At 32.3% G+C, this 14232-nt stretch overlaps 1 protein-coding gene across 1 annotated transcript; it reads left to right on the top strand.

Moving 5' to 3' along the window:
- The first annotated feature begins 7931 nt into the window (after positions 1–7931).
- Positions 7932–12297, top strand: LOC134272965 (ryncolin-4-like). Its single transcript, XM_062755134.1, has 7 exons — positions 7932–8127; positions 9451–9585; positions 10493–10629; positions 10793–10889; positions 11222–11386; positions 12222–12231; positions 12294–12297. Exons 1-7 carry the CDS (start codon positions 7932–7934, stop codon positions 12295–12297), a joined length of 744 nt encoding a protein of 247 aa, XP_062611118.1.
- Positions 12298–14232: the final 1935 nt, after the last annotated feature.

Here is a 14232-nt window from a genome sequence, read left to right as displayed (position 1 = left end):
AAACTAATGGAGATATTCAGTTGAGATTTTCATAGAAGGTAGAGGGAGGATAGTAGAATTACTTTATTGAGTCTATATCTTTCCAGCGCAAAAGGATTTGAAGCTCGCCTGGGCTGGAAAAATCGATTCACAAATATCTCGAAAAATTTGATACATTTTCTTTCATATTTTTGTTCCTGTGAATAATTTGTTAAAGGATATATAATTAAAGTTGTTAAAAAATACAAGTTCTTTCATTTGGTAAAAAAAAGGATCTGACCCCTCAAATAAGGAGCATAGAGGGGCCATCTATAACTCTTTAACTGCTAAATTTTGCTTCTTTATATCTTGAAAAAGAGAAATATTTTAATAAGCAGTATTGAATTAGAAAAATGCTCAGAATCGTATTCTTAACAATATTCAACCATTTAATTTATCCAAAACGACCACATTAAGGACTTGAGGGACTGGCCTCTATATATTTCTATTTTGCATAGCTCGAAAACGAAAAGAAATTTTATGAATACCGGTAGTTGTTGAACAAAAAAATCTTTCAAATCACGAGCCTTATCATTTGATATGAAGACAAAGGGATGACCCCTTAAATAAGGGACCAAGAAGGGCCAAGACTTTTATATATAACTATTAGATAAAGTTATCTAAATCAAAAGAATTTCATCAAAAGAGAGAAAGCTTGATATCATTATTTTTTAACAAAGATAATAGTCAAAATCATATTCCATTTTATAGAAAAAACGGACGGAAGACCTACTCGTTGCTCGCAACGAGAGCTCATCTAGTTATTATTTTGTCGTCCCGAACGAAGTCGCGGAACATATTGCGATTGTACGCATGTTTTTGTTCTACAAGCTGTTTCTCAGAGATGACTGGTACAATATTCCTGAAACTTGCCTCAGAGGAGAATCACTGGTTGCAGTTGTGTTATGTGGTCATTCACTTTCGTGAATGGCTACCGTTGTCATGGAAACCTGCAAAAAGCGACGAATTTTGTCCGCGAGTGTTCTCTCTGGTCCCTTGAACTTTCCTCATGAAATTTTATTGACGTGATGATTAGTATCCGTAATTATGCTTATTGGATTTAACAATTGTATATTGTCAATCGTTCCCATGGAAACAGGGGAAAAGTAAAAATTCTTTAACTTTGATTTTTAAATCAAGTAATTAAAGTACTGATACGAGTTGATGGTTGTCCAAGCTTAGCAAATGGGTACTTTTTTGTCAAGGAGTGTTCTTGTTAACTGTTCAGCCGATGTAGGTAAAACCTTTTAGGGTCAGTAGACATGTTATGTAGATTTGCGTAATCAATGCCATTTTGCGCGCATGTGCAACACGTGAAATGACCAGTATAATAGATATACCCTAAACTTTTTTTATTTTTAATGAAATGCTTTGAAACTCATAATGTGAGAATATATTAGTAGTAAGACATGATGACATGGTCAAAATAGCACGATCTCACGGGCATACACGTGCGCTTTGCTCTGACTGGTTGAAACTAAAGTCATAATATCTTTCTTGTTTTTGGACAAAATCCTTTGAAATTTTGAACATAGTCATACACTATGAAGATCTAAAGCATGATGTATAAGAATTAACATGAAAGCATGTGCATGTAGTTGTGCTGCAATCGTATGGGCTGAAACTTTAAATGTTTATAATTTTCTGGGTCCTCAACAAAATGGGATGAAAATTAGTTTTTAAATAAGTATAATGGATTCCTACATTAATCTACTATTAAATATGAATGCAAGGACATGCCTGCATGCAGAGCGTGCGCGAAATACGCAAAATGACCAATACATTTGAAAAACGGTTACATTTAAAATTTTATGATTTCTCACGATATGTTAATGGTTTAGACAGCATGTTCATCTTGCATGTGATTGCACGCGCACGTGATTGCACGTGCGTGCGCGTGCAATGCGTTACATGACATATAGTTGATATCATCTTTCATAATTCTTTTCTGAAATCCTTCCATACTGAGCATATTTTTTTTTTTAAGTCTTACAGGAAAAGCACTAAAAGGGAGTTAGGGATCGTTTTGGGAAATCCGTAACGGTCCTGTTACAATTAACACTAGTTAACATTCAATTGTCAAATAAGTCTTTTGATGGCGTGTCATAGGCATCATCTAAGATACAGCGCGCTGGCTTAAACTGTTACTTATAAATCCTCTCGAAGCTAGATATTGATGCATTACCTCAAACTATGAAACTGTATTCAAATGATGGCATTATATAAGCATTATAGAGCATCTTTTTTGTATTAATTGGAAGATATTTCTTAATCCTGCGTAATACATATATTTACCCAATACGGCTTTACAAACAGCATTGATATGTATATCAAAATTGATTGAATTATCAATATGAATTGCAAGTAATTTTTCATTTGTGACACTCTCAAGAATTGATCTGAAATTTGTAAATTTAGATTTTGGTTTCTCAGTTTTGACGGTCTCTGGTGTGTCGATAACAATAAGCATTTTGTTTACTAGTGTTCAAAATCATGTGTCTGGGAAAACCCTGTTTCTGTATTACTTATGTCCGAGGATAACATATTTTGAATGGAATAAACATTACCCTCATAAAAGTGAAGAGTAGGTCGTCCTCAAATTAGTCAATATACGATTTTCAATGAAAAATGAAGATCATTGATGTAAAATAAGAAAAGAAGTCGACCTGAAAGTGATCCCTTTGGCACTCTCGCTGTGACTATTTTTTTTTTCAGATTTTATAATTCCACGTTAAACACCTTGATATTTACTGTTCAAAATTGAGGCAACCAATATCACTGCTTAAGAGTCAAAATTTTAATCAAAATATTATGATTCACAAAATCAAAAGCCTTACTGAAATCATAAAAGGTTACACCGACAAGTTCACCAGTATCTGTTGTTTGAAATCATTTATCAATTAATTTAGTAAGAGCAGTTAAGTAAAACTAGAGGTACTGTGAGCAATGAGCTTACTAAATGCTACCCCCGCCTCCCATATAAGTATAATTACAAAGTCCATGTTTTCCTGTAGCCGGGAAACCCAAAATATGTATCAGATCAAAAAATAAAATAGGAGGTGCACAATGGCAATATGTAATTAAGATTCTGTAAAAGGTTTCATTAATTTCACTCAGTGGTATAACGAGAGTTGCGGATAATACATGGGTACCCAAAGCGTAACAGACAAACGGACGGACAGCTTTTAAGCGGGGGTTATAATAAAAGTCTGATAAGAATTTAGGGATGAGATTATCAACATGGTTTTCGATCAATTTCGACAGATGTGGGAGGAAAGATAATGTCCTATGATTACCAGGATCAAGTCTCCTTTTCTGTAAATGTGCGTTACCTTTGCAAATTTTAATTCATTCCTTTAGAAATACTGACATTGATAAAATGAGTGATAGATTTGTGTTTTTCTTTTGCAGCGAGTTTTAGCAGGCGTGTACCTATGGTATCGGCACCAGCCGATTTTTAAAATCAAGTTCGATTAATAATTGCATCTTTCCAGTTTAAAACCATCTTAAAATCAAAAGGAGTTTCTAGTTGGATGAAAAATATGGAGATAACGAACAGAAATCAATCGTAAAAGACCACTTAAAATTACAAATTTTGGAGCAGAGCAAACACAAACCTCTAAAATCTAAGAAGTTGGATCATATAGGAGTGAGCACCCTCTGCCAAACGCTCACACTCGATGTGTGCTCCTTGTCATAATCGGACAATAACGAGAAAATCCAAAATTCTATCGACAATACAGTTTGTAAATAATAGTTTTAAATTGGTACAAAAACTGTCAGTCAGCATTTGATTAATTGATAGATTGTATATGCTGACAAGGTCATTTATCGACCATATAATTTAGGAAATTGTGACTTTATTTTTTAAAAAAAAGACGTAAATGGTAGTCTAATAACCAAGCTCTATGCATGAAATAAATTCCAGAAAACAACCCTTATTCAATTTTAACTTTTTCCGTACATTTATTGTATATTTGTATATATCAAAACTCCTGCTGGCGTTACAGAAAAAAAATATTATTAGGTCTTAATGTTAAACTATGTAATAAGGTTCCACATGATAATTTTTCGATGTTATTTGAAAGCTCTCGAGATTGCAGAGGCAATCCCTTATAAGGGAGCGTAAGTTTAAGGAAGCGTGGCTTTTTTTCAGTAAATGATGGATGCTGCAGTATGGAATTTTAATGAAGAAATTTTGTGATTAATGTAATTTCAAAGTATTTACTTGTCTAAAGAAATTTGCATCATTATGTGTTTTAAATCTACATTTCACTTACCTCCGAGTACTAAACAAGTTTAAACATAGCAGCATCATAATATTGGGCATTAATAGAAAATTATAGCAAACATTATCTAAGTTCTGCAAAAATCATTTCGTCTTTATTATTGCATAATAAAAAAGTTTAATTCAAATGGATATTTTTGGCTAGTTTATCAAATGTTCTTGTGTCCTATATGAATTGCTTTATTAATCATTTTTATTTTGTCTGATATCGTACGCCGGAACTGTGGAGTAAATATAAACTTGGATTTTAAGAACTGAAATGTTAAGGATATACTAGTATTGTAACAAAAACAACAAAATATGTGATAACAAAACATTTTAAAGTGTCTAATTCATGTGTGTTATAATAACAAAAATATTCAAATATGTTTCAACACAATAAGAATAAATTACACAAAAATATTACGTCGTGAAAACAAATATATTTATATACAGCTTAGGGCACTTTTTAGCTCACATGGTTCTTCGCACAAATTAAGGTCACATCGTTACAATGTACGTGTGTGTAACGATAAGGTCACATCGTTACAATGTACTAGTGTAACAAGGCAATACAATATATCTTACAAGTGATTTATAACTTTTTTTAATGTTATTTCACCTACTTTAGATATAATTTATGTACATTGATAAGTTAGACTTTGATATGCTCTTTGCTGATGGGTTATGATAGTTTCCGAGTGGATTTTTTAGAGTTTCTGGTCAAATGTAGCCGTCTTTCTATCTGTTCTTTTGTTAACAGTTCTTTGCCTTGCCTAAACACAAAAACAATGCAGCTCCTTTTAAGATGTGCTCGGTGTTGTCTACGTCCTTCTAAGATGTGCTCGGTGCTGTCTACGCCTACCTAAGATGTACTAGATGCTGTCTTCATTCCTCTTAGATGTGTTCGGTGTTGTCTACGTTTTTCAAAAGATGTGTTCGTTGTTGTCCGAAAATATTAATTAAAAAATAAATAATGCAATGATGATGTATTGTGTTACATTAGCATTTGGAGGCTAATGTGTCAAAGTTGAAAAAAATAATATATTCTAAATAATTTCTGAGAATCATAATAATGTCATCAGACAATTTTTTCTTATTTTTATTTCGAAATAACTGATTTTCTTCATTCAGGAAAATATATGTATATATATATATATATATATATATATATATATATATATATATATATATATATATATATATATATATATATATATTTGGAAGTAGACATTTAAGGTCAATGAATTGATCATTCCAGATTTTATTTTTTATGCGAACTGGAACGTTAGCACCCAAAGGAATACCATTGTCAACTGATAATGGGGTAGAATGTGTGCTGTTACCATTACATGTATCTGCCTCTGACTCACCTGAACCTGAAAATAACTGTTGCAGGGTGTTTACCAAATTTAGACTACTTGGATCGCTAGAAGAGGTACTTGATGCAGAGGGTACAGCCTGTGAAGTAGAGGGAGTAGCCTGAGAAACGATATTATTTGAGGAAGCACTGCTTGGTGTCAAAGCCTGTTGTTGTCTAAGAATTGCTGCTGCAAGCTGGTCATAGTCAATTGGAGGGTTGTTGTTGCAGCTCGCTTGAGTAGCTGATGAACTGGCATCAACTGCGTTGCCCAATGCCGAGTCTACAGGGGGTGCCTGAGCTGGTTGGCTGCGTAGTTTCATCCTCTTTTTTGGTGGCATATTTTCTACAATAAGTCTGAGCAGTTGTAATTGCCATAGGTGTTAATATAATCATGATCAAAGTATTAATAATGTTAGCCATTCAGCTATAAGCACATGTTATGCACCAACATGTTACATATTTTCCATCTTTGTCATTTGTAAATAAATTGTTTATAAGGCATTTGAGCCAATCATATCACATAATAATTGTCAGCTTGAAAACAGGTCATGTATATGGTCAAATCAAAATTCATCATAAGTTGCAGCTCATAAAAAGGAAAAACAAAAACAAAAAACCTGTGCTCATTCCACTAACAATGGAAATGCACTAGAAAAAACAAACCTAGCTGCATTTAACATCATAGTGACAATGACAGCCAACTCTCTTATGTTATAAATAAATAAATTCCTCCCGACCTTCATTATATATCGGGAAGGTAAAGAAAATTAAGCTGTCACCGTCATATGCATAAAAAACATTGGAAGGCAACCACTTTATAAATAAATAAACAGATCTTCCCAACCTTCATTAGATATTGGGATGATTAAGAAAAACAAACTCCTTTTTTTTAAATAAACAAACAGATCTTCCCAACCTTCATCAGATATTGGGAGGATTAAGAAAAACAAACTGGAGCCTTCATAAACATATGGTGGAATCAATGACGATTCCCAAGGAATCAACTGAAGATTCCCCAATTCTGACCGATACTGACACTGACCGCATGACAATAAATCAGGCGACATAATGTGCAGAAACATGTCGAGGTTTACATTGAAATTAAATAAGCATTCAAGCAATTGCCAATATCATATTTATACGAGGGTTGTTCGAAAAGTTCGAGGACGATGTCAATCTTCGTTATATTACTCACCAGAAATTTTAAATTAGCACAATATGATATGTAAAAATATTTGTTTTGTTGATGTGTGAAGTTTCATTCCATTCGATTTAATAGAAATCATTTTACTTCAATTTAAATTCAACATGTTTTGTACCCGCGGAGCACACTGAACGGCAATGTAACGTCAAAACATAGCGTCAAGAATTTCTAAAAATAAAAATCCCTTTACATTTCACACAGTACAATCCAATGCCCACTCATTTAATCCTTTTTCTAATACTTTACATTTATTTTTTAAGAATTGCTCTTATAAGATAATTTACTTTGTTAAAGTTTTAATTTCTTTTATTACTTAACTTTGCTTTCACAGGACAAGCAACTCTGAAGCGCCTATGTCTTTCTTTGACGTTCCAACTTTTTAGAATTATTGGTAAGATTTTTACAGTTAAACCGTTTCTTCAAGGATTGTTCTCATCCGAGACAGAGTCTCTGTCACTCATATACTGCTCGTACTATTTGTACACACAAGCACAACTCGCTGGTGACATATTTTCTTGATTCCTCCAACATTTTTAGAGTTTATTCAGGATTTTTCCTGAGAAAAACACAAAAATGCATCTTTATCTTCTGCTCCGTGACGTTCTAAAACGTCATCGTTTTTGCCATTTTCAATAAGGACTACCTATCTTCTCAAGTTGATTTCTTTTCAACAAAGCAAAATATAAAGCCATAATTTGGTATACGAATCGATGTAACAATTCTTAATTTGAATTTCTATGTTGTTTTCGTTTTTCCTCCATTTTACAGAGAATATGACTACAGACATTATTTAGTGTATTGTCTGTAACTTACTAAATTTTGACCTGCTCCGCAACCCGATTTTTGCATTTTAAAAATCTGAATAAATTTTGAATTAATCGTAATATTTTGAAAAAAATTAATACAAATCATTTGGATTTACTGTTAAAATATTTCTACCAAATTTGGATAACATATGACGTCAAATAAAAAAGATATGACAGTTGTCCACGAACTTTTCGAACAACCCTCGTATATTGAAAAATATAGCAGAAACATATTGCAAAATTTCCATCACATGCACAGTCATTTATCAACATATGTGCATGTTTTACTTATCCTTTTCTCCCACCCTGGCAGATGGGAGGCATGGAGGACAGCACTCTTATGCTCTGGAGGTATTTCCTCATGACCCGGTGATCGTGACTGCTGTCTTTGAGGTGGACCCCATCGCTGGCCAAGAATTTCATTTCTGGATCCCAGAAGTCGTGATGGTGCCAGAACAAAATGTTGCTGGTAGATCGGTGGCACTGATCATGCAGGAGTTTATTAGTGTCAATCACTTTAAAATTATAGTGGTATACTTTGGATGGATGTCTGCGTAATAACTGTCCAATTATTACAAAGGAAAATTTGTTAGTTAACAGTAAGAATTGCGCTAACGACATAATATTCCGAGCGACCTTGTTTGGTGTTGCTTGTGGATTTGACAAATCATTCCCGCCAATTTGCATAAAACAAATGGCGCCCTCAATACGTATGCCCTGAAAGTTTTTGCAATTCTCGAGAGTTGGCTAGATCTTGTGTCTTGAGGCCGCCCCTGGCTCTAATTAACACTTTAAATTTATCTTTATATAGTCGTAAGTTATCAAAATCTGGTTCAACTGCATAAGTTTGCATCAAAATTCCGAGTCTCCTGATGAAGGAATGACCTATCACCACCACTGTGCGCGGTTTTGGATCATCAGTACTTGCCGCCTCCATGCCGACTTATACATTCAGACAATGAATCAAAGGTTCAAATAATTACGCACCTTAGATAGTGTCACAGCAAAATATAACTGTATATTAAATGATGAAATCGATATCCTTGTGTTTCTGCTGTTTAAAAATTTAATCACAACCTCGTGTTTCCACAGTCAAATATAATGGCCGATCACGCTGAACCCGATCTTAACAGGAGTTTATTTTTATGTCAAAACAATAAGTCGAGAACAACTGTAATTTCGTCTTTGTCAAACAATGTAAAAAAGATTGCATATAAAATATTTTATGGAACATAAAATTTTATATATATATATATATATATATATATATATATATATATATATATATATATATATATATATATATATATATATATATATTTATTATATATATATTCCATATTTTAAAGATAGCAAATCATTAAAAAAAAACACTTAGTAACATCACGCATAACAGGTGTTATTTAAGTGAAAAAACAGCGAACTTTTTGTTGTTATAGTTTAAATTACAGTTTCAAAAAAAACATTTATGACAATTCATATACTAACTTCAATAAAATCGATACTTAAACTGTAAAATATAGAGTACGTAACAGTTAGCCAATCGCTTTTCAGGCATTGATGAAGGTACGACATATATATTTGGCTGTTGGAAGTCCATTTGGCAAAATTTCACAGATTAACAAGAACGCAGCAGTCTTTTCTTGAAAGAAGAAGAAAAAATGAGCAGTCTGTGTGTTATCTCCTTAATTGTCGGGTTCTTGGCTTTATCTAAAGGGACCATTATTTCTCAGAAATATACCGCAAAACTTGTATTTGATGATAAGAAGTCAAAATGCTCATACATTGACAGAGTGCGCCGTGATGTGTCAAAGGGAGTGCGTCTTCTTTGGTTTTAACTCGCAAACGAAGAAATGTCGTACCCACAAGAAAAGTCTAACGTCTGAGCTGTCTGCGGAGGCCGGATGGAGATACTACTTGGATGACTGTATGTATTACATCTTATTTTTTTTTCTTTCTGTTTGCTTCTTTATTTTTTAAGGTCCCTCTCAAAAGACAGCATTTTTTCTTTTGACATTTCTTTTTAAGTGGTATAAGTGTATTTTCATCATAATTTGCAATAATATTCACTTAAGCTTTGTGACAAGGATCATTCTAAACCATTAGAAAATTATAAATTGTAATTAACTTAAAAAATCAACGTAAAAGAACTCACCTTCAGCTAGTTTCTTGAAATTGCTATCTTGTAAACAGCTGTCCTGAAAGCTGAGATGTGAATCTTGTGCCATAGAGAAGTAAACATCCTCTGTAGATCGGTCAGTTCCACCGTATGTTTCCTGTCCTGATCTGAACACGGAAAGTTTTAGGACAAATCATTGTAAAAATATAGGCCTTACAATCTATTAAAAACGTCAGTTTGAATTTGATAGGATACACTGTGTTGGAAAACATGCTTATTGTATCGACCTTAGAATTTACGAAATGTTAAAATTTCACATACATTATATCATACAAAAAGAAGATATATGATTTTACTGGACTTTTCAACATCTATTCTAATTTCCAAATTCTTTATCATCTGATTTGCAAATGGATTCCTCTTTGACATTTCTTTTAATCAACAGAGCATTGAAAATAGTTGTATTTTATTTTAAATACTTTTAATTATGTTATAAATCAGAGATTTATAGCAATTAGAAAACAAGAAAAAAAAGATTTTAGATAATGGAGAACTGTTTAACATAATCTGCATTGTACATGTAGTTTACATTTTAGCTTGGACAATTAATCTTAGAATATAAGGCAGGTATAATGTATCCTACCATTTTTTGCACATATTCATTGTGGTATTTTTTATAGTTATTCCTGTAGATTGTATTTTTTTTCTGTTTTAGTTCTCCCTAGAGATTGTAAGGATCTTCACGAGGACGGACAAAACATTACAGGGGTGCATGATATATACCCCTACAGTACCTTAACCATCCCAGTCACTGTCTACTGCGACATGACGACAATGGGCGCGGGATGGACGGTTTGTTGTTTATTCTAAAATTAAAAACGAATAATATATCTCACGTTGTTTTTGTTGTTTTCGGGATTGTTGGATAAATATTATTGTGAATATTTTGAGTTTATATCATAGTATATGATATTTTGTAGAAATAAATTGATTGTTATGCATATAAATTTCACAGGTAATTCAGAAACGCATAGACGGATCCGTGATCTTTGACAAGAACTGGACAGAATACAAAAATGGTTTTGGTTCACCAGAACAGAATGTCTGGGTTGGTAAGTGTCCATCTATTTCAAATTAGAAATATTTTATTCCTTCAAAGCTTGAGAAAAAATATCTTGTGGTAGGAAAAAAATAATGAATTTAGAACCAGGTAATGTGTATTCTACGATATTAACATATCGTGTTTAATTGATATCTCAAATATTAGAAAAAAAAGAAGAGAAGAAAATCATTGAGCGGCATATTTTTATGAGACCAAATTTTGTATTATTGTCTACAGCCAAGGAAAATAATTTGATCTTTTCATTACGGTAGATTCATATTTGTAATTGAATTAATTGCATTGCAATGGACTTTTTAGCTGATTTTAAATATTTCAATACAGGGAATGACGTAATACATCAATTAACCAAAGAAAACTCCTCTCTTTATGTTTCCATCACTCTCCAGAATGGCACAACGCTTTATGAAATGTACGACGGATTCTCTGTCTCCAATGAAACAGAGAAATATCAACTCTTTCTTGCAGGACCTGCCACGGGAACATTAGGTAAGTGTATCCACTTTTGATCGGAAACATATTCTTATTTAAAAAAGCAACAAACCTCAACGTGTTTCTCTTAAACATTTTTTCTATCAATGAAAATCAGCTGTGATATTCAATCATTCATAGTTGAACTAATAGGGAATAGAAAGTTTACAGACGGTCATTAATCTTAAATGTCAAACAGTTTACGAAAATTTGGTGATATAAAAATTCTTCAATCGGAAACATTCAAAATTCAAAATATGAAAAAGCTAAATTCAAGCATCTCAGTGCGTTTCACATTTACAATATGTATTTTTATTTGATGAATCTATATTATTATTTAAAATATTTACAGGTGCAGCATATACCAACTCGTTATAATTTTGAATGATATATTACGTATTGCATTTTATACATTTTTAAAGGCATGGTTTCTGGCATATACTATTTTTTTCATTTATTCATGTTTTCTAAGATTTTCTGCGACCTTTACATCCCTCCAAATATATATAAAGGTGTCACAGGTGCTTTCAAAGTGTAAAACGCCCGTGGTTTATTGTTCCACTAGAAAGGATGTTATGTGAATTGTGCAGAATTTTTTATATAATTATCTCTCTTTACAGAAAACAACATGTTTTAAAAACTGGGTATATCAGACGTACTTCAGTATTAAAATCAATGTGATATAAATTAATAATTGTCATCTTTGTTCTATATTCTCTCTAATTCTGCAGGTGCCAGTATGATAGACACCTAAAGCCGTCTATCTTAAAAGTAGCTCTTTATTGTTATTAACAATTAGATTGAATAAATATGAATCCATCATCTATGTGATTCCTTTTGTTTACTTCTACAGGTGACGCTATGTTACACACAGGTTCTTCTGGCAATAATCTTTTTGGGATATCCTTCTCCACTCCGGACAGAGATAATGACAGGGCTAGTTATAGCTGTGCTGCTGCCAGTTACATTAGAGGAGGCTGGTGGTTTAACCACTGTCACTACGCCTTCCTTAACGGTCCATGGTCCCCGGGGTCCTGGCACCACCCATGGTATCCTACACTAGAGTGGGGGACATCAGTGAAGGGGACCACCATGATGATCAGACGGAACTAGGTAAACATCATTAAATCAATATATAACAGAGTGTTTTATTTTTGTATTACTATGAAAATTTCAGTTATAAAAGTTGTTTTTAAATAGAAAAAATGTGCTATTATACATGTATGTGTGTAGTGTTACTTATTTTTTTAACAGACGAAAGATCATCCATGGATTACGCAAACCCTCAAGAGACGATTTTAAATTAATTTCCATCACTGAGTTCTTTTTTTTAAATATCTAACATAAAGCAACAAACATGAAAACAAATATGTTTTCGGTAAATGATGGAGGGTTGAACTATTCTGTGAAGCAATACTGAAAGTATTCAGTAAAAGATGTACTTTATATGTGTTGTAATAAATTTGAAATTAGAAATATTTCGTTTTTTTTTTTACAAACACTGATAAATGAAGATGTCTGGATGGAGAATTAAGATGATGATTACTTTATTGTAAAACCTATTACGGTGGAACCTGTTTAATCTGACACCTCTGCAATACGTTTTACTATGGTGTCCACCATTCCATTTCATTTCTCATTTATACTTATGTCAATAATCTTTACACGCTCCAATACTGCACCCTTGTTTATTCCGACACATACATCTGTAATCTCTCTCCCCCTGCATGTCGGATAAGAAAGGTTTCATTGTAATAAAGATGTTAAGGTGTTTATAAACAACATAGGTATATTTGAGGGTCATGTTTTGAAGAACAATACATCTAAAATTATACTTATCTAAAAATATTCCGATCTTTTTCCATCCATGCAATATTTTTAAAGGATGAGCATTTATTTAAGGAATGAATCTAATTCTTGGTCATATTATCGTGTATAATCTGGTTTATAGTTTTAATATTTTTTTTCTCATTTATACACAACAAGATTGCCAATTTTCCTTAGTATTAAGAATAGAATTTAAAATTGTGAAACTGTAAGGATGTGTCAATCAAACCAGCCAAAAATTCAATTTCTAATAGCTTTTGAATGAAATGATATTTTTAATTTATTTTTTGTGTAAAATGCTATACAAATTTACATGTCGTAATACTATTAAAAAAATATTAATATTAAATCTCTGTCTATTGTCCATGCACTTTTAAAGGTACATTTATTAAGGTGATTCGAACCTGTCGTGAAAGTAATTGGAATTTTAAAAGATGGTTACCTTCGGATAAAGGACAAGTTTGTGGTGTAAGAATCATAAAAAAAATATATACGTTAATGCGCTCGTTTCCATGGCAACAACCTCTGACTATGCCCTTGTTTGAAAATGTAAAATCTGTGAAAAAAATCCCACTGCCAGTAAAAAAAAAGTATTAAAAAACTAGCAAATTATAATCAGAATTTATTTATTTTCATGTATGAAAAAGGGTAACAGATCAACATCATCTTGTCAGTTTTACACATAGATGGTACATTCCAATAACATTCTATGACAGCCTGAATTTCCTCTGTCGTCTTAAAAATTATCCATTTTTTTCTTAACCTTAACAACAAAAATGGTTATAAAAACACACTAAAAGTAATTGAATATTTATTTTCTAAACTTTATTTTAAATAAGAGATATATAGCTAAGTAACAGAGGGGGGAAATGGTATGGTCATGAGTCAAATGAAAAGATATTCTAATCCGAATTTCCTCCGGTCTATTTTTAAAAATCACCCCTAAATACATATATTGGCAATTGAGGCTATTCAACTTAATCAAAATTTTTCAATGTCAATTTGTTTGATAAAATATGTGAAAAACAAACTTTAAA

The sequence above is a fragment of the Saccostrea cucullata genome, unplaced genomic scaffold (assembly GCF_032062105.1).
Source record: "Saccostrea cucullata isolate Sc308-1 unplaced genomic scaffold, CSIRO_AGI_Scuc_v1 ctg8089, whole genome shotgun sequence".
NCBI lineage: Eukaryota > Metazoa > Mollusca > Bivalvia > Ostreida > Ostreidae > Saccostrea > Saccostrea cuccullata.
The sequence above is the reverse complement of the archived record's forward strand: the minus strand, read 5'-3'. Positions and strand labels throughout refer to the sequence as shown.